Here is a 22,149-nt window from a genome sequence, read left to right on the forward strand (position 1 = left end):
TCCCACATGTTTTTACAAAATATCTAGCAGTGATGGTGGTGCTTTATGCAAATTGGGGGTGTATGTGTTTCCCTTCCTTGATAAGACTGATCAGGAGCACATCTCAAGTTGGTGCCACAGAAACTATAAGCAGAGCCATCCAGGTGTTGGAGTTACTAAGATTTGACATCAGTTATCCCAAATCCTACTTGAGTCCATCATTTCAATTGGAATTTATAGGAGCACTGCTAGGCATGACTGATAAGGGTGTATGCCCTTCCAAATTCCTCCAGTTTAAATTGTCCTAACCACGGTTGTGTCCAGCCTGGGGTGGGGAGCTTATTTAGAGGGGTACCAAAAATCGGTGTTTTTGCAGCCCAGATACTATTGTTTGGTATCTTTCCTGGTTGAATCAAATAAATACATTTGTGCAGCTGAGGAGTCAGCATGGAAAAGGCACAAAAACAAAGCAGAGGTTCCAAGGTAAACAAAGGAGGGGTAGAGTGGATTAGGGGATGTTTTTTTTTTTTTGCTTTGGGGATGTTTAATCAAGGTTTATTGGTTAAAACCCAAAATCAGAAACCCTAGATAAAGAATATTGAAGAACTAAAGGCTACAGCCTGCACAAGACTCCTGTAAATGGGAGTGAAGTCAGCTTTGAATATTTTTTCTCTGTCTCCATCTATTGGCAGGAGTACATAACACACTCATCTGGACTGGCAAGACTGAGGGGAAAAGAAATTGATAGGTTTAAATGTCACTTTCTTTAAACTTATTTTTTATTAAATATAACATTTTGAATAAAAGAATAACATATCTTGTATAAATATAAAAACAGTGGGCCCATTAGTGAAACGATACTTAACGGATAAGTAGGACTTATCTGTCTAAGTGGTAGCCACTGAATATCCAGTTATGTTAAGTAGCCACCATTTAGTCGGATAAGTATTTATCTGTCTAAACTAGATAGATATCTTGGGGGTGGGCAATGGGCGGATCGAGGCAGGGCAACTTAGTTATTTTAACTGGATAAGTGTCTATATTCAGCCTTATCGGGTTAAGTTAACCGAATAAGTTAGACCTGCTCAATAGCAGGTCTAAAGCTGTCTGGATATAAATTATCCAGCTAACTAGAACATATCTGGTTATATTCAGCAGCATAGCCATTCCGGGCTATAACTTGTGAAGAAATGACGGAGAGGACAGAAAAGGTTGAAGAATAGCTCTTTATATCAAAAACAATATCCAGTGTAGGAAGTGATGACATATACGAATGAGTTAATTGACGTGTTAAACCCTCATTTTTTTGAGCACTGTCATAGTATCTATCACATATTGTACCAGTTTTCTATTTCTGTAGTGTTAAAAAACAATATCCAAGCAACTGATGTACAAGGGACATGGAGTAGAGAAGAAACATTATGAGCCGTCCTGAAAAAAAAGATAATGATGCATCCATTCTTATTGGTGTGGTCTACAGGCCTCCGATTCAAACAAAAGAACTGGACAGAGATCTGGTCAAAGCCATCTAAAAGGTAGGAAAGAAGGGAGAAGTGGTACTCATTGGAGATTTTAATCTGCTGTATGTAGACTGGAGAATCTCTTCTGCGGAATCTACGAGAAATAGAGAGATAGTGGATACCCTTCAAGGAGCTCTGCTTAAACAAATGGTAATGGAACTCACGAGGGAGAATGTGATACTTGACCTGGTGTTCACTAAAGGGGGGGGAATATCTCTAATGTCCGAGAAGGTACCCATCTGAACACCAGTGATCATCAAACGGTAAGATTTGATATAGCAAATAGGATACAGAGAAGCACACGAAGACCCGAGTTTTGAATTTCAAAAACATAGACTTTGTCAAAATAGGGACATACCTGGACAAAGAACTAAAAGACTGGGAGAAAATGGAGGTGGAGCAACAGTGGGCCAAATTTTAAAAAAGCTATTACAAAGGCAACAAATCTATATGTTAGAAAAGTAAACAAAAGTAAGAGGAATAAGAAACCAATCTGGTTTTCAAAGGAGGTGGCTGAAAAAATAAAGAGAACAGGGTTCAAGAAGTATAAAGGATCCCAAAAAGAGGACCATAGGGAGGAATACCTGGTGAAACTGAGAGAGACAAAGAAAGAAATCAGGAAAGCAAAAGGTCAAGTGGAAGAAAGGATTGCCAAAGAGTTAAATCGAGGTGACAAAACATTTTTCAGATATATCAGAGAACGAAGAAAGGTCCGAAGTGATATAATGAAATTGAAAGGCGACAAGGAGCCATGTCTAAAGAGAGATGAAGAAATGGCGGAAATTTTAAACAAATACTTCAGTTCTGTGTTCACTAAAGAAGACCCTGGAGGAGGACCATTGCTTGTTGACAAGAATATAGATGGGGGTGGAGTAGACTAAACTCCTTTTACAGAACAGAATGTATGGGAAGATCTAGGAAAACTGAAAGTGAACAAGGCCATGGAGACAGATGAGCTCCAGCTTAGAGATGTGATCACTGGTCTGCTGGAAGACCTGTTCAGTAGATCCCTGGAAACAGAACTAGTATCTCGAGATTGAAGAAGAGCTATGGTTGTCCCACTTTACAAGAGTGGGAGCAGAGTGGAGGCTGGAAACTGCAGACCGGTTACCCTCACCTTGGTGGTGGAAAAATTAAAGGAATCTCCTGAAAGAAAGGATAATGAACTATCTATAATCCAGTAGGATGCTGGACCTGAGGCAGCAGGGATTCACTGGGGAAGGTCCTGTCAGACAAATCTGATTTTTTTTGATTCAGTGACTAGAGAATTGGATAGAGGAAGAGTATTAGATGTGATTTACTTGGATTTCAGCAAAGCTTTTGATATGATCTTGCATAGGAGATTAGTGAACAAAATGAGAAGCTTGGGAGTGGGCGCCAAAGTAGTGGCATGGATTGCAAACTAACTGGTTGACTGACAAGAGACCTTATGATGATAGTGTCTTCCCTGTCCGAAGGAATGCTAGGATGCATAGAGAGAGGAATAAGTAATAAGTCCTCACAGGACTACCCAGTTCAACCATTAAGCCACTTCAGATGATACAAAATGCTGCTGCCAGAATCCTAACAAGCACCAACCGGAGTGATCATATTACACCCATCCTCCGAAATCTACACTGGTTACCAATCAACCACAGAGTCCTTCACAAATCTTTATCATTAATACACAAATCCATCTACGATCTCCTTTATCTCGACCTTGAAATCCCATTAAAACTCCATACTTCTAATAGGCCAATGAGAGAAATATCCAAAGGAACGCTACAAGCCCCTCCAACCAAAGCCACACGACTCATTGCATCCAGGGACCGAGCATTTTCGACAGCAGGCCCAGCCATCTGGAACAACCTCCCCGCTGAACTCAGGCTGGAACCTTGCCTGCTAACTTTTAAGAAAAAACTCAAAACGTGGCTGTTCCGCCTAGCCTTCCCAGAACCCTGGGATACACGTTATTTATTTATTTATTTATTTATAATTTTTATATACCGACATTCTTACATTAAAATGCAAATCATACCGGTTTACATAAAACAGAAAAAGCAGGAAAAAATATTTCCATAGTCAAATACAGAGAACATTTATAATAAAATTGTTAACAAAGGCATAAGGTAGGGACTTGAAAAAAAGGTTACTTAACAGAAAACGTAAAAGAAAAAATATTAAATGAAGCACGGCGCGCGGCGCCTGATGGTGAGGCACTTTTCAACCGCCGCCGGAGCTCACAGTGACGTCGGGGGAGGGGCTTGGTCACACATCGCAGTCACCCATTTCCCCTCACCTCCTGATGATAGTTCCGTTTCTTTTTTATTATTTAAGATGGTGTTCACTTCTTGCGGGGGCCCAGGATGGAGGGTGGCCTCCCCACTCGCTGGCGCCTGATGGTGAGGCACTTTTCAACTGCCGCCGGAGCTCACAGTGACGTCGGGGGAGGGGCGTGGTCACACATCGCAGTCACCCATTTCCCTCACCTCCTGATGATAGTTCCGTTTCTTTTTATTATTTAAGATGGTGTTCACTTCTTGCGGGGGCCCAGGATGGAGGGTGGCCTCCCCGCTCGCTGGCGCCTGATGGTGAGGCACTTTTCAACCGCCGCCGGAGCTCACAGTGACGTCGGGGGAGAGGCTTGGTCACACATCGCAGTCACCCATTTCCTTCACCTCCTGATGATAGTTCCGTTTCTTTTTTATTATTTAAGATGGTGTTCACTTCTTGCGGGGGCCCAGGATGAAGGGTGGCCTCCCCGCTCGCTGGCGCCTGATGGTGAGGCGCTTTTCAACTAACATTAGACGTTATCTACTCCTCTGATTACCTGGACAGCATGGATACCAACTCTAACATGTGGACTAACTCTAATCCGAACTATCTCTAGTCCGGAATTTGTTATTTCTCCTTTTAACTTAACTTTATCTTTTTTCTTCCAGCTACCTAAGCTTCCAAGTTCACGGTCCTCGTTTAATGTAACTTTGTTTCTTCCTTTACCTAGTTATTTTTACCCCTGTTCGATGTAAACCGTCCTGATATGGTATATAACCATGAAGGTCGGTATAGAAAAATGTTAAATAAATAATAAATAAATAAATAATGATGATAGTGTCTTCCCTGTCCGAAGGAATGCTAGGATGCATAGAGAGAGGAATAAGTAATAAGAAAAAGGAGGTAGTGATGCCCTTGTACAGGTCCTTGGTGTGGCCTCACCTAGAGTACTGTGTTCAGTATTGGAGCCCATATCTCAAAAAGGATAGAGATAGGATGGAGGCGGTCCAAAGAAGGAATACCAAAATGGTGTGTAGTCTAATTGGAAGACTTATGAGGAGAGGCTGGAGATCTGAATACGTACATCCTGGAAGAGAGAATATGCAGGGGGATATGATACAGACCTTCATATATCTGAAAGGATTTAATGATACACAAACTTTGAACCTTTTCCATTGGAAAGAAAACAGAACTAGGGGTCATGAAATGAAAATCCAGGAAGGAAGACTCAGAACCAACATAAGGAAATATTTTTTCATGGAGAGGGTGGTGGATGCCTGGAATGCCCTTCTGGAAGAGGTGGTGAGGATGAAAATAGTCAAAGAATTCAAAAGGGCATAGGATAAACACTGTGGATTCCTAAAGGCTTGAGGATGATGATGAAGAAAAGGGTGCATGGGGCTAACCTGCACAGAGCGGTAGTTAGTACCCTTAATTAGAAGACATGAGGGATCACTATCCTTAACCAATTAGCCTTGATGATTTTGACACAACTGGAACATTACTCTCCACTTTAACGGAGGTGAAAAAAGGGTATTGGATTCTGAAGACAGCCAATGCTGGGCCCCGACTTTTACGGTCTGGGGTACTAATATACTGACATTGGGGATAAAGCTTCTACAGCCAAGTCCAAAAGCAAAGAACGTTCAAGCAGCAATGTCTGATCAGGAAGGCTGCTCACCATGTAAAAAATGTGGCAGTAATTTTGTTATGGGTTTGACAGTTGCTTGGTTTTGCTTGTAAGTATTACTATCCTTAACACAAGGCAAGGGAGTAGCCTGCACGGAGTGGTAGTTGCTGCCGTGGGAAGCTTGCTGGGCAGACTGGATGGACCATTTGGTCTTTTTCTGCTTTCAATACTATGTTACTATGCTGTTGAATATCCCTTCTAAATTATCTGGATAAATTATATCCAGATTAACTTAGTTAACCAGATATCTTTGAATATTGGACCCAGTAGGATTAGAAGATGTTACAATGAAAATAAATGCTCCTTACAGATCTGAAAAAGAAATCAATGAAGTTTTTTTTTTAGTTTAAATAAACATAACTATACAGGTGTTTTTTGAACTACATTCTGTTCCACATAATTCAAAAAAGGAACCCAAATACTATTAAAGATTAAATCATCCCTCTTGGACCCTTAGTCTCTTCTCTCCCATCCCTCAAATCCCAAATGTTCATTAAACTCCTCTGAACTCATAATTTCCTGCCCTCTCAATTCCCCATCTTTAGTAAAACTTCTCCTCCCTGGAATCCTAAAGTCTCTACATCCTACCCACCCCCTCCGCTATCCCAAGTAGGTAGAAGATCTGCTTACCCTCCTCCAAATTTCAACACCAAGTTCAAATTGATGCCAGTAAGTGATACTGCAGAGCTGAGAGCAGTGCTGGCTTTGGGAGGGTGGATGGGAATGATTGAGATTCAGAATTTAGGAAGAAGAGTATTGTGTGTCTAAATTCAGGGAGGTTTTACTTTAGCTGCCAAGATAGAGGAAAGGAGTTGATTGCTGGGGCTGCCAGGGTCAACACACAGCCAGCTAATTTTAGGACAGCAATTTGTTTTCCTCAGTTTTGTGGCTAAACTTATTTGCCTAGCTAAGTGGCTAAGTACTTCTCCCCTTGATCCTGAGAATTCCTCCTATATTAACTACCTTTTGAACAGCTAAATGTAACTGCTGAGTAAAACTAGGTGAAGAAATTTAGCTGTTTATCCTGTCAGTTTTCAAAGGGGCCAATCTAGCTACTTAATTCCCAAAATTATACAGCTTGACCGTTTGAAAATTGAACATTTTATATAACAGAAAGATAAAATGTTAATATGAAATAAAAATATAAACCTATATGAAAATAAACAGCTAGACTGGTTAAAAAATGAAACTTAAAATCACAATCCCTACCCATTTAATTGTTTAGAATATTTCAGTTCCTTATTTTTGTTTGCAGCTTTATGTTGAGATATGTTGATCATAAGTTGCTTCCTTCTCTGACATTATTGTGATGAAACTTTTATATTGTAAGCGGTGCTAAAAAAGTCATAATTTGTTTATGAACTGTTTATAGTTGCTTTTTGTAGTACCTCTTTTTTTGTTACAAGTTTACCCTCATTTTCATTAAAAATTGATAAGTGGTTGATATATTATTTAATAATAATTGCCAGTACTATCTCTATCTTCAGATATATTTGTATACCTAAATGATCCGCCTCCAGAATTTCTCCCAAAATTAACTCTGATTATTGTGTCTGGATTAACTGGTCTAGTTTTGGCAAGAAGAGGTAAGACATTTGTTATTTTCTTAATATGTATCAAATGATATCAAATTGATTGTCAATTCTTACATGAAGTTAGCAATTCACAATTTGTGGCTAATTGTTGCTTGTTTGTTCACAAATCGTTTGTGAAATATTTTTAGGCATGTTCTATGCCATGTGTTACAATTACAATTTCTATGTAAACCGATATGATGTTCCCACGAATACCAGTATATAAAAATGTTAAATAAAAAAAATTTGTGGGAGTAGTGAACAGTTCATTTTATACTTTCTGGATCCTTTATGACATATCTATGACATCGAACTGTCATCAACAGAAAACACACAAAAATTCTTCAATGTGGATAGCAAAAAAAATAAAACTGCTGACAAAAACCAGGAGAGAGCTGTGGTTTTTTTTTTTGTTTTGCTTTAATTTTTAAAAGTTCAGAGTAATTTGAGCCTAATTTACTAAGGCTTTTTTCCTAGCCTGTGTCTGAGGAAAATAGCATAGCAAGTGTGTCCTCTTCATGTGCTCAAAATTATAGATCATGCAATATATGTTTAAAAATACAACAGCAAGGATGTGTGAGGAAGACCTCTTAAGCAATATCCTATACACCTTGTTACTCTGGTAAGTCTTCTCAAATGATGTAAGGTGTATACCTTTATATAAGAACATGCCATACTGGGTCAGACCAAAGGTCCATCAAGCCCAGCATCCTGTTTCCAACAGTGGCCAATCCAGGCCATAAGAACCTGGCAAGTACCCAAAAATTAAGTCTATTCCATGTTACTGTTGCTAATAATAGCACCGTTGCTAGTAATAGCACCTCCCAACACAGCCTCCCCGGCGAAACACGACCCATATCAGAGGATAGTAACATTGTGAAATCGCTTATCTTATTGGAGTTTTGTGAATAAAACAGCAATTGAATGATTTGATACTTGTGTTTTGAAGCATGGAATAGCAAAGACACTGAACTCACTCATCTTGCTGTTGCATTCTTTGCTTTTGTGTGTGATTATTTCACTCCACTATTTTGGACTGCTTTAAAATTAAAATACAATTTTCCTAGCGTGTAGCAGATGGACTCAAAACAAATGGGTATAGTGTGCTCGTGCTAGCAGTTGGAGACAGATCTGACGTCAGCACGGGTACATATACCCCCACAGGAAGTGCCGCAAATCAGTAATTTCTGTCTCCAAAGCAGTTTGGAGCTACCTCACACTCGCTGAGCGTGTTTCCAAATTCTAACGACTAAATTCCTAGAAGAAATCTATTGAAGTCCAGCCCCGCACTCCTGCGGTGATACCTGGCGGTCACTCACCCAGTTGAGTTTCCCGAGCTGACTTCCGTGGTCCCTCGGAGGTAAGAGCCTCGGTCCGGTGGCCGGTTCGCGGCAGGGACCTAGCCCCCGAGTGAGAAGGGCTCGGGCACGGCTTGGCCCCTGGGCGCGGCCTGGAGGCAGCCTCGGTCCCGGCATGGACTTGGCCCCCGAGCGAGACGAGTTCGGGAGCGGCCTAGAGGCAGCGGGCGCACTTCCTTATGCGCGGCGGTTGAAGGTACTCTCCCCCGCAGCTGGAGACCGCCCAGGTCGCAGCCGGGAAGCGCCGAAGACAAGGTAAGGCGTATATCTTTACTTGGTCTCCGAGGAAGTGTGGACTTGCTGGGCCTGCCTACGAGGCAGCACGCCAAGGAGGTCGCCATTTTTGCCTGCCTACTCATCTTCAAGCCGATGAGCGCATGTTGCTAAGCTAAGTGCCCGCGATAGGCGCATGTTGTTAGCGCACGCGATAGGCGCATGTTGTTAGGCACGCGATAGGCGCACGTTGTTAGCGCACGCGATAGGCGCACGTTGTTCGCACATTGTACGCCGCCCGCGTATAGACATAAGCCGCCCGTGTATAGGCGCACATTTATAAGCCGCCCGTGGATAGGCGCACGTTGATAAGCCGCCCGTGGATAGGCGCACATTGATAAGATTCCCGTGGATAGGCGCACGTTTATAAGACGCCCGTGGATAGGCGCACGTTGATAGGACGCCCGTGGATAGGCGCACGTTTATAAGACGCCCGTGGATAGGCGCACATTACTAAGACGCCCGTGGATAGGCGCACATCTATAAAACGCCCGTTCTAGGTGCATGCTGTTATGCGCACTTGTTAAGCACACATCATTGGGCGATACCGAATTTCAGGCGAATGGAGCATAAGAGAGCCCATGCGGCCGCAGAGCCGGCACCTCCAGAATCTGGCATGAAAGCTCTAAGCCTCTGCTCAGCATGCAACCTCAGAGCCACACAGAGCGAGGAAGCTTGCTGGGCAGACTGGATGGGCCATTCGGTCTTCTTCTGCCATCATTTCTATGTTTCTATGTGCCCAATGTGAGGAGGCCATGGGAGTCCCAGGACAGGACCGGCCCCAGCCCAACGGTTCCTCAGGGAACACACCAGACTTAGCGGGCCGGGCTCCTCGAATGGGTCTTTCCGTCCCGGTTGATCCGGTCCCTGGACCCTCGAGACCTAGGCGCAGCCACTCACCACCCGACAGCCCCGCTTATGGGGATTCGGATTGCTCCCAGGACAGTGAGGAGCCCCCCGAGGAGGGTGAACTTCCCTCGGAGATAGAGCCATATCGGACCATGAGGCGCTTCTTTCAGAAAGAGGATCTTTCAGGCCTGGTCTCGCAATGCCTATCGGAGCTGGCCATTCCGGGCCAGGATACCCCAGGGGGCCCTAAAATGAACCCCCTGTTAGAGGGCCTGCGCCAACCGGCTCACCATTTTCCCCTCCAACAGGCAGCACAGCAGCTAATCGATCTGGAATGGAAGGCAACCGGAGGGCCTCATTTAAAGGGGGTCGGGCCTTGGCAGGCATGTACCCCTCTGGATCCGGCATCCAAGAGCTGTTGGCGTGCCCCAGGGTAGACGCCATAGTTAACGCAATAGTGAAGCACACCACCATTCCAGTTGAGGGGGGGAGCGGCCCTCAAGGATTCGCATGACCGACGCATGGACACCATTCTGAAACAAGCCTTTGAGGTAGCAGCTATATCCCTACCAATCGCGACCTGCTGCACCGTGGTGACGCGCTCCTGTTTATCACAGGCGCGAAACAACACCCAGGGAGCAGACATGGAATCCGCTCTCGCATTTCTCACTGACGCAGCCTCCAACCTCGTTCGTACGGCAGCCAAGGGAGTCTCCTCTTCAGTGGCAGCCAGGAGGCAGCTTTGGCTACGTCATTGGGCGGCCGACTCGTCCTCCAAGACACAACTCACAAGAATGCCCTTTAAGGGTTCCTTACTGTTCGGCAGCGATCTCGAGAGCTGGGCTACTAAATGGGGTGCCTCCCCATTACCCCATCTACCAGAAGACAGGGCGAGGAGGAGCCAGCGTTCTTTTTCTAGACCATCTAGAGGTAGACATTCGCAGCGCTTCAACCCTTACAGGACTCGCTATCGAGCACCTCGTTCCCAGGCCAGGAACCAGTCCTTTCGGACTAAGCATAACAAGAAGAGAACCGGCTCAGGTTCCGGCCCCGGCCACAACCCACAATGACAATCAGCCGACCCATCCGGGGGTAGCAGCCATAGGGGGCAGGCTAACCCTCTTCTACCGCAGGTGGGTCGAGATTACTTCGGACCAGTGGGTCCTCGCCATCATCCAAGAGGGATATTACCTGGATTTCTTTCGGCTTCCGCCGAACAAGTTTGTGGAATCTCCTTGTTCACCGCTCAAGGCAGCGGCACTAGAAGTGACCTTACAGAGGCTCCTGGCCCTAAAAGCCATAATCCCAGTACCTGCGGAAGAGGTAAATTCTGGGCATTATTCCATTTATATCATAGTACCCAAGAAGGAGGGCACTTTCAGGCCCGTCCTGGACCTCAAGTCAGTCAACCGACACCTACGGGTCCCCAGCTTTCGCATGGAAACTCTACGGTCGGTCAAGAATTCGGTACAGCCAGGGGAGTTTCTCACCTCCCTAGATCTATCGGAAGCCTACCTGCATATCCCAATCCATCGGGATCACCAGCGCTATTTACGCTTCAAAGTCCTGAATCAGCACTTCCAGTTCCGAGCTTTGCCCTTCGGGTTAGCCACCGCTCTGCAGATCTTTACCAAGATAATAGTAGTAGTGGCGGCGGCACTCAGGAAGGAAGGAATTCTCGTCCATCCCTACCTGGACGATTGGCTGATCAGGGCAAAGTCACCGGAGGGGAGCCACCGGGCAACCAACAGAGTTATAGCTCTTCTGGAGAGCCTCGGATGGGTAGTCAACTTAAACAAGAGTTCCCTACAGCCGTCCCAGTCGCTGGAATACCTAGGGGTCCAATTCGACACCCGAGAAGACAAGGTCAGCCTGACCTCCAAGAGAAAATCAAAACTCCAGAGTCATCTGCAGGGCCCTGCTGAGCGCCAGCCGGCCCACAGCTCGAGATTACCTTCAGGTCCTCGGCCTCATGGCATCCACTCTGGAAGTGGTGTCCTGGGCGCGGGCTCATATGAGACCGTTGCAACGCGCCCTTCTATCTCGATGGAGCCCACAATCACAGAACTACACCGAATGCCTACCTCTACCGGCCAGAGTGCGGTATCAGCTACGGTGGTGGTTGCAGCCCAGCCACATGAGCCGGGGGTCAAGAATGTCTTCCCCAACCTGGATTCTGCTCACCACAGATGCCAGCCTGAACGGATGGGGAGCACACTGCGAGGAACTCACCGCCCAAGGGCGGTGGACCAGAGAAGAGTCGAGGTGGAACATCAACCGACTAGAGGCACGGGCAGTCAGGCTAGCGTGCCTGCGATTTGCCCACAGACTTCGCGACAGAGCGGTCAGAGTGATGTCAGACAGTGCCACCACGGTGGCATACATCAATCGTCAGGGCGGAACCAGAAGCCAACAGGTATCCCTGGAAATAGCTCCCCTGATGATTTGGGCAGAAGCAAATCTCCAGGACATCTCCGCCGTCCACATTGCCGGGAAGGACAACACGACGGCAGGCTTCCTTAGCAGAGAAAGCCTAAACCCGGGGGAGTGGCAGCTGTCACCCACAGCCTTTCAGATAATTGTGGATCAATGGGGGACGCCAGCCATGGACCTCTTAGCGGACAGGTCCAATGCTCAAGTACCCAGATTTTCAGCCGCAGGCAGGATCCTCGGGCTCAGGGGATCGATGCCCCCGGTACAGCCGTGGCCCCAGGGGATCCTGTTATAACGCCTTTCCTCCATGGCCCCTGCTGGGCGCCATTGTACACAGGATTCAGCGACACAGAGGCCTAGTTCTTCTAGTGGCCCCGGACTGGCCAAGAAGACCCTGGTACGCAGACATGAGAAGACTACTGGCAGGGAACCCTCTACCTCTGCCTCCCTATAGGGACCTCCTGCGGCAAGGTCCCATCCTCCATGAGGATCCGGCTCAATTCTCTCTTACGGTTTGGCCATTGAGAGGGCTCGACTGAAGAAAAGGGGATACTCGGAGCCGGTTATAGATACACTCCTCCGAGCACGCAAGTTCTCCACATCCCTAACATATATCAGGATCTGGAGAGTCTTTGAAGCCTGGTGCGACTCTCACGGCACCAACTCGCATGCCGCTAAGATTCCTATCATTTTGGACTTCCTACAAGATGGACTTCAGAAGGGTCTGTCCCTCAGCTCCATCAAGGTTCAGGTAGCAGCGCTGTCTTGCTAAGGTCCCAGGAGTGACGGCAACACCATTGCCAAGCACCCAGACGTCTCACGTTTCCTGAAAGGAGTCAAACACATTCGCCCGCCACTGAAGTGGCCAGTGCCCTTGTGGAATCTCAACCTAGTATTGGAATTTTTGGCGGGATCAGCCTTCAGCCCCCTTCGAGGCCTGTCCCTCTGTTTGTTAACCTTGAAGATGGTGTTCTTGCTGGCTGTGTGTTCCACACGCCGCATCTCAGAGCTACAAGCCCTATCCTGTCGTGATCCATTTCTCAGAATCACTCCAGAGGCTATCCATCTTCGCACAGTGCCATCCTTTTTACCCAAGGTGGTCTCACACTTTCACCTCAACCAAACCATATCCTTGCCTACCATGGAAGGTTTGAAGAAGTCGGAGGAAGGTCGAATGCTATGCCATCTCGACATCGGCAGACTGCTGTCCAGGTACCTGGAAATGTCAGAAGCAGTACGAAAGATGGACCACCTGTTTCGTACCTGCACAGCGAGAAGAAGCAAGGGGAAGCGGCCTCACGGCCAACCATCGCCTGCTGGATTAAAGAAGTGATCAAGGCAGCCTACGTGGAGGCGGGAAAACCACCGCCTCTACAGGTCAAGGCTCATTCTACCAGAGCACAATCGGCCTCTTGGGCAGAAGCTAAGCTGCTGTCGCCTGCAGAGATATGTAAGCAGCGACGTGGTCCTCCCTCCATACCTTCTCCAGATTCTACCGTCTGGACGTCCAGGCCAGGGAGGACACAGCATTTGCGAGGGCAATCCTACACTGTCCTTGGGCAGCCTCCCGCCCAGTCCGGGAGTAGCTTTTGTACATCCCATTTGTTTTGAGTCCATCTGCTACACGCTAGGAAATGTAGAGATTACTTACCTGATAATCTCGTTTTCCTTAGTGTATGCAGATGGACTCAGCATCCCGCCCGGCTGCTGGCATACATGGGGATTCACCGACTCACGGTAAGCCATGTTTTCTTATAATAGGCCATCCACCCTGCTGGGTGTCAAAAACATACTTCGGATAAAGTAAACCGTACTACTAAGGCGAAAAGAAGGGGAACCGGTGCACAGTACGCCCGCCCCTACAACACAAACCCTTTGGACCAAATATCTCTAAATTTAGAAAACATTCCTAAGAAAAGGACTCAAAAGAGAAAGCACCAAGAGATTTCCCCTACTGCTTCTACATCCAGTAGAGACATTGAAGTGGAGTTTCTTTCCACAGCAGGAACCTCTCCATCATTACAATCTATTGCGAGTGACTTCTCTTTTTCTGGGAAGTCATCAGCTTCAAAATCCAAAGACCTGTCTTCCACAGATCAAACTCCTTTGGCCAAAAGACGTCACTTAACTCCCAGCATTAAGTCTGCATCTCAAGCTGTGGACTCTTTTCTGTTCACTTTCCTTCAATATCGAGAAAGCAAAAAATACACATTCCTCCGCAGGAACACTGGCAGAATCAGCCATGTCAAAAATCTAGGAGGCATTATCTTCTTTCTTCAAGAATTAGAACAAGCTAAACGTTTACCACCTGATTTCCCCCTCGCAATCTTCTCCATCTCCTTCACTGTCTCCTGTTCCAAGAGAACCTTATTCAGAACAGGAATTGCAGCCTACCAGCCCGGCTTCCCAAATTTCCATTATTTCTTCTCACTCTTCGGATTTCCTTCTGATTCCCCGGAAAGAGCACCGCAGCCTAATTCTCCTCCAGTGGACTTAATTATGCTAAGTTTATCTAAAAGGTAGGAACTACCCTCCAAGTCCCGAAGGGAAAAATACCGGACCCAAGGGCTGAAATGATGGGAATCCTAAAGATATTCGAGGCTCCTGCTGAACCAACTGCCCTACTACCACCACATGATGTCTTACAGAATCTTCTTTTAAAAAATTAGAAGACCCCTTTTACAACTACTGCAACTTCCAGGAAGATTGATATAAAATACAAATATGCAATTCCTCCATTTATGAGACTCCTCAACTTCCACATCAATCTGTTGTAGTGGAGTTCGCTCTCTCAAGAGCAAAACACTCCAAGCTACATTTCAACGCCCCACCAATTAAAGAGAGCAAATGCCTGGATGACTTTGCCAAAGAAGGTGTACCATGCTTCAATGTTAACCTTCAGGATTCAACATCACCAATTTTACACCACGCAGTAACCTCTTTGAGACTCTGCAAAAACTATGCCCTGTTTGCATCTCAGAAGACAATACTCTTCCGCAGCCATACCTCGATCTTGAAGAAGGTCTTAGACATCTTCTTCGATCCATTTTTGAGTCATTTGAGTCAACATCATGAGCCTCTGCTACGGCCATTGCGGCCAGGCATCTTGCATGGTTAAAAGCCAGTGCTATTCGATTAGACGTCCATGAAAAACTGGCAGATATTCCATGCGTGGGAAGCAATCTCTTTGGTGATCAGTTTACAGATATGGTTTCTCGACTCAAAGAGCAGTCTGCAGCGGTACAATCGCTTACCTACACGACTGAAAACACAAGAAGAACAGCAAAAATACTCTCCATTTTACCGTCATCGGTATTACCCCGAGGGCATATTTTTGACCCTTTAATCAGTATAGACAACAGCCATATACTTCTGCTAGGTCCACACACCACAGGCTGCGACAAGGGACGACCTAGTCAACAGTAGACAACAAAAACAAGCACCAGCTGCACAACAAAACAACCATCAACTTCATCTCTTTGAGGACGATTCAGCCACCCACCACCCCCGAATTCATAGGAGGTAGTCTTCAATTCTTCCTCATCAATTGGGAGTCCATTACCTCAGACCAATGGGTAATCAACATTATAAAAGAGGGTTACCAACTAAATTTCAAATCTATCCCACCTCTTCCTCACAGTTCTCTAATACGGTCTGTACCCACTCATACAACATCCCTCAAGTCAGAGTTAACCAACCTGACCCTGCAGCATTCCATTCAACAATTCTTCTTCATCTTCAGAATCAGGATTCTATTCCAATATTTCCTCATTCCAAAGAAATCAGGAGGCCTTCATCCTATTCTGGATCTCCGTCTCCTAAACCAACACATTCAGAGAGAAAAATTGAAGATGACCTCTCTCAAGAACATCCTACCTCTTACAACCCAAAGATTGGCTATGCTCCATCGACCTCAAGGATGCCTACTCCAATTCACCCTTCCTCTTGGCAATACCTCTGCTTTCAAGCTCAGAGTTCAACATTACAATACAAAACTTCTCCCCTTTGGTCTTTACTCAGCCCCAGGGTATTCACGAAATGCCTAGCAGTGGTGGTGGCTCATCTCAGACAGATGTCGATCCAGAGTTTTAGACAGTGTGAACAATAATTGAAAAATCCAGTGGATGATGGTCACAATCACATGCTTTACTTTATCCTTAACACACATTTAGTAAGGCATTTGCTTTTATCTGAGGTTGTCCTTTTTAAAGGTTACTAACATGCATTAAAATTATCATAGCTTCTAGTAACAGGTCATAAAAATATGTTCCTTCTTTATCCTTCTGCTCCACCAATCCAGAAATATGGGGTCTAGTCCCGTCATCCAGCATTGGAGGCAGAATTGTGGCCTTTTTTTTTTTTTTTTTTGACATCACCCATATGAATGTCATGAATGGAACCGGTATAGCCAGTGCTCTCTGCCTCCAGCTACTAAATGGACGGTTATGGCAAGCTTCTTCTTGGTTCATTTAAGTTTTGTTGGGAAGGCTAATGTCTACGTGGAATAGTTTCTATACTAATTCTACAAGTTTATCTATACTTAGAATCTTTGGCTGCAAGAAATCACTGCAATTACTTTATGTTAAATTCTAACTATTAAAATCTATTTTACCTTTATTTATTGTCATAATTATTTTGAAAAAATGTTTTTTGATAGAGAGAAGACCTCAGAATTGGCAAGAGATCCGAATTCTCAGAAACTTCTATATGCCAATTGTTGCAGTCACTGGTCTTTTACTCTCTTATTTTGTTTTTAATAAAATTGCTTGAAGTCACTTTCTGTTAATCACAAATTATGGTACTGCTGTTTCCAAATAAAGTTCTTATGATATCTTTGCTGATCTTTTCTTTCACACAGCTATAGATTATGTATATCCTCAACTGATGTGTATCTTTCATATAATGGTATCTTCAGTTTTTACAAACTTTGACCATAATTGTAAATTTTCACCACAGCAAATCATCTATATTGAATTTTACTTCAGCCCTTCTTAAGTTCTGAACGGGAAGCCTTCACACCATTCCGAATAACTTTCATTTGACAGAACATAGCTCTATATGTCCTGTAACGGGTACTTCATTCCCAACAAGATCCTGACAAGTTTTAATGGCAAGGCACTAATCCTGTGGATTCCTGCCCTATTTGTGCGCAGCATAAACCTGTACATGTTCGACCCTGGGGGCTGTTATAGCCCTTACTGGGCTAATACAGCCCCCACATTGTGGATCTCCTCCTTTCACATGGTTTCACTGCGATATGGGTCATAGTGGACAGATTTTCCAAGATGGCACATCATATACTTCTCGCGAGACTTTCATTGGCCCCAGAATTGACCCGATTCTTTGTCCAATATGCTTTCAGATATCATGAATTACTGTCTCATATCTTGTCTGACTGGGAGTCCAATTCATGGCTCGCTACTGGAGAAGCTTCTGTTGAAAATTTGGCATCACTTTGGACTATACCACAGTTTAGCATGCACAGGGCAACAGGCAGACGAAGAGAGTCAATGAAATCCTTAAAACCTTCCTTTGACTATACATCAACAAAAGGCAGGTTAACTAGGCCACCCTTCTGCCCTTGGCAGAATTCTCTCATCATAATCACGAACAGTAGTGCCACTGGTTCTTCTCCTTTTCACATGGTCTGTAGGAAATATCCCAAGGTGCCTTTTCCTCTTCCATTCTCCGTTACTTGCCCCACAGCCCATTTAACCACTGAAGAACTTCAAGACCTCTATACAGACCAACGAAATATCTTGAGCTGCTACCATGCCAAGAAGCACACGGATGTTTGCCGACCAGCACCTCAGTTTCAAGTAAAGGACTCAATATGTACACCTCTGTGTCCCCTCACACCACCTGGCGCCATGGTTTATTGGACCTTATCTTGTCTTACGGCAACTCTGACCTGTGACCTACCAGAATAAAGCTTCCCATTATGCTGAGAATGCTAACCACTGCATCACAATCTCTACAGACCATAAAAACCTTGAGTATCTTTAGCAACTAAAACCCCAGGCAAGCCCACTGGTCTCTCTTCTTTTGCCAGTTTGACTTTGAGCTCTGCTACCAGCCAACAGCCAAGAACCAATGGACTGATGCCCTCTTTCTCTCCTTTCTGACGGACGACATTGCAGATACTCCCCAGCAAAGAGTGTTGTCGCTTCTGCTATTCCAGTTCCCCCTGGGAAAACAGTGGTCTCCAGAAGACTTCCAAGAAAAAGTTCCACATGTCACTCTTGAAATCTCTAATCCTTTTCTGGCCCTCCAGAAAACTTCCCACTCTCGTGGAGAACTCAGAAGAGGCACTCTGAGATGCAAGAGAAATTTTGGATTCTCGTATACGGCATAGCAAACTTGAATATCTTATCACATAAAAATACTGTGGGCTAGAAGAGAATTCCTGGGAGCCTGCTACTAATCTCAGAGCACCTCTCCAAGTAAAGGAATTCCACAGACAATTTCTCTCAAAAACCCAAGCCACAGACCTTCAGGGAAGGGCTTAAGGAGGGGGATTCTGTTAGTCTCCAAGCTCATGAGCCAACCCGTAACCTGTTGCCACTCACCTGGCTTCTAGATGGGTGAAAGTAGGATCATTAGCTACCAGGCCTACAGTCTGCTGGGTTTCTCCTTTGCTCCTAGGGCAAAAGTCTTGAACTGGCTCCCTAGTTGAGCAGGATTGTCTCCTTGGGCAACAATTCTTACAGCTGCTTTCCTTAGTTGAGCGGGCCTCACTGGTCTAGGCTCCCAGAGTTTCCTCTGGGGCCTGGCTGAGCAGAAGGTGGGGGGATAACCAGACCATAGCTTCTTGTTGGAGTTCATTCCTACCCATTTCCCTTCTTACCCTCCTCCCGGACTTTTACCTTATTTCTCCTTTTCTCTTTTTGTTGCTCTATAACGTTTTTTGTTTTTTTTTTATTTAAAAAAAAAAAGGAATGAGGAGCACAAGCAAGGAACAAGCTGCCTGTGGCTAATAGAGCTTAATGAGTGGCTCGAATGTAAGGAATATGACATATTTGCTGTGTAGGGAAAGCTAGATTCCTTTTTTGCTGCTCTGTGTTTTTTGCTGGTCCCTCGGCTTCAGGCACCATTTCATTTTGGTGTCCAGCACTGGAATTTTGGCCATTTTGTAAGGATTCAGATACTACCTTCTTCATGTTAGGAGGAGTTTTGTTCCAAAGAAGGCTGCATCCATGGGAGACAAGACAGACTGGAGCACTAAGGAGTGAGGTGCAGGAGCCGGTGAATTTACAACACAGCTGATTGTTTCTGCACCAACTGTGACTGGGCCTTGGAGACTTCTTCCAATGAGCTGGAAAAGCTGATTCCATTTCTCCCATGTGCAGTAGTAATATGGAGCAGAAAAAGCTGATGGACCCTGCCTCTGTCACAGACCATATGGCACTGGGAGTGGCCACCATCTTGGGTCCACCATGTGGCATGACTTTGGCCCTCCAGTCCTGTTCTGTGCAGTGGAGGAGGCTCTAGAGCTCCAATGTGGTCCTTGTTTGTCATCCCAGGGTCACCCCACCCCCCCCCACCCCCAATTTTTAAGACTCATTCCTCCTGTCTTCTGTGCAGTGCAGAAGCCTGGCAAGGGAGGGGCCTGGGGTCTCCCCTATCTTTCCTCTTCGCAAGTGCTTTGTGCCCAAGCAATATAGGATGGTGTGGGAGTTGCTCTGGGAGTTCAGCAGAGGTAAGAAGCCTTTTGGGATTCTGGGAAGAATTATCTTCTGAGGAGGAAGACTTGTCAGTCACTGTTTTGGAAGAAGGAGCTCTCTTGATCTCTCAGGTTATTTCTTTTCTCTGGACGTCAGGTTCCAGCATAGAAAAGGCTCCTAATAGAGATTCCATCCTTAAGATAGTCTGGAGATTGCTGAAAGCTTTTCCTTTTCATAAATCTGTGATGCGCATGATCTTGTCTGAATGGGAGTCTCTGGATGGAGGTCTCAAAGGGGGAAAGACCATGAACAGGCTATATGCTCTCTCCGGGGAGGATAAAGAAGGTTGTTTGGGGGGGTTTTTTCAGTCTAAGTGGAAACCCTAGTGTTGGCCGTGACTTGCAAAAATATGTTACTGTGGATGAGAGCATGGCTGTTAAAGATACACAGGATAGAAGGTCTGAGTCCTTCATAAAACAGTTGTGCTCTGCTGTGATCTTTGGCAGTTCAGACCTCCATTGGTGAAGGGTGTTTGTCTCGGGCTGTTTTACGCAGGATGCAGCAGCTTCTCGGGAATGTGGAGATGGCATAGTTGGAATCTGGAGCTGCCATTGTTGCAAACACTAGGTAAGAACTTGTTAGGTTTTCTTCCAGATCTGTAGCCTTTGTTATTACTGCATGGAAACTGTTATGGTTTCCTAAGTGGGGAGCTGCTTCAGCATCTAAGACTGTTTCAGCAAGCTTCCTTTTAAGGAAAAGTTATTATTCAGAGAGGATTTGTGAAAAAAATTGGTCAAAGTTCATGGTGAGACCAAGCCCCAGAATCTTCCAGAGGTTAGAGTCCATTTGACTTGCTGAACTAACAAAGATCATGTGTGAAAAGTAACATTTGTGTGAACCCTTAGGGCTGTGCTGTAGTTGATGCAGCCTCTAGGGTGAACCCCTGACACCTTTGCTGGCAGCTGGCGAATGTATTCTGTAGCAGGACAGTCTGGAGCTTCACCTTTACTAGCCACCTGAAGGTTAAGCCCTTGGGTTCTGGCAGCCGGCAGGACTTAGGCAGGTCCTTAGAGCGGTGGTGATAACTAGAGTCCAGAGAAACACCAGGGACAGGGCAGGCAGTAAGATAACAGTAAGAGATGGGCCAAAGTTGGAGCAGGCAGCTAGCAAGAATGGTCAGGTCCGGAGAGCCAAGCCAAGGGGGACGAAGACACACTAAAGACATGGGATGAGATGAGGTTGGATGAGGCTGGGCTGAAGGACAAGGTTGGGCGAGGCAAGGCTGAAAATAGGAGTCCGTAATGCTGGCAGGCAGAAGACCCTCTGCTGATGTCTGCCACAGCAAGGATGCTTAAATAGGTGTCTCGGTGATGTCATCTGGAGGCACTGGTACTCAGGATTCCCACAACAGATCCCATAAGAGGCACTGTGGCAGGACAGTGTGGTGGCAGCGACTCTGCTACAAAGATGGGTCTGGCAGCTTCGGCAACTGACTGAGGTGAGTGCTGCAACTCCTAACACATGGCCTCTTCAGGGCAGCCAGGAGATAAAGGAAGCAGTTTTCTTCTGAAGCTAACAGGTATCAAGGAAGTAATATGCTCTTTCCTAGAGCCAGTATTTTAAGGATTCATAATTTTAGGGCTTCTGGAGCTGTCCGTTCAGCCCAGTGAAGGTCAGCAAGTTCCCTTCTAAGTGATACAAGTAGTCTTTCACCACCAGCATTTTTACTGGGAGTGGATTTGCATCACCTCAGACCAGTGGATCCTGGGTATTTTGCAAAATAGGTATTCCCTGGAATTCACCGCTACCTTCACACATGCCTTTATGGTGTGTCTCTGCATGTCGATCTCCAAAGTGGTAGTGGTACAGACTACTCTGGAGAGCTTCAGCATTTTGAACTGTAGTTCAATTCCATTTGGGGCTTGGGGGAGGTGAGTTCCTTCTAAAACATTGTGGATCTAGTGGGAGCGGAGGGGACAGGTTCAACGTCTTTGCATATGCCACTTTAGATTGGAAGCTGTTGACTTTTTCATCATGGTGGTGACATAAGTAGAGAATCTTATATCCCAGGATCTATCAAATGACTACTTCGACATTCCTTTCAGGAAGATCACCAGGTGTTTACTTCTGTTGCGTATCCTAGGGAAGCACTTCCAGTTCAGACCTCTTCCTTTCAGGCTTGCCACAGTGCCAAAGACCTTTTCCAAGGTGATCATGGCCATCTTGCATGGCCATCAGGGAAGGGATCCTGGTTCATCTGTATTTGAATATGTGGCAGTCAGCCTCGACTACGGGGTTTCAGGTTTTGAAAAATTGAGCTGAGTGGTGAATTACACACAGCAATTTTAATACCTTCCCAGTCGCTGGAGTATCTGGACTTGCTCCGATACCATGGTAGTTCAAGTCTTGCCTTAAGAGTATCAACAAATTGGTAGCTCTAGTAAAAATCTTTCTCTCACGGATAGGATCCTGGGTTCCATAGTGGCCACTCTGGATCTAGTTCCTTGGACCAGGACTTGCATGCAGCCTCTTTAGATGGTCCCTGTTGTCCCGTTG

General features: G+C 45.6%; 1 protein-coding gene across 5 annotated transcripts in view; it reads left to right on the plus strand.

Moving 5' to 3' along the window:
- The window catches only part of APOOL (apolipoprotein O like), a 267,269-nt gene that overhangs the window by 108,632 nt on the left and 136,488 nt on the right, over positions 1–22,149 (plus strand). For 4 of the 5 annotated variants that reach the window (XM_029606577.1, XM_029606573.1, XM_029606574.1 and 1 more), the window contains one exon: positions 6,930–7,028. The exons of the other annotated variant lie outside the window; for it this stretch is intronic. In XM_029606577.1, coding sequence (XP_029462437.1) covers positions 6,930–7,028 — 99 coding nt within the window. The remainder of the gene's footprint in view (positions 1–6,929; positions 7,029–22,149) is intronic. 5 annotated transcript variants of the gene reach the window in all.

This window comes from Rhinatrema bivittatum, chromosome 6 (assembly GCF_901001135.1).
Source record: "Rhinatrema bivittatum chromosome 6, aRhiBiv1.1, whole genome shotgun sequence".
Taxonomy (NCBI): domain Eukaryota; kingdom Metazoa; phylum Chordata; class Amphibia; order Gymnophiona; family Rhinatrematidae; genus Rhinatrema; species Rhinatrema bivittatum.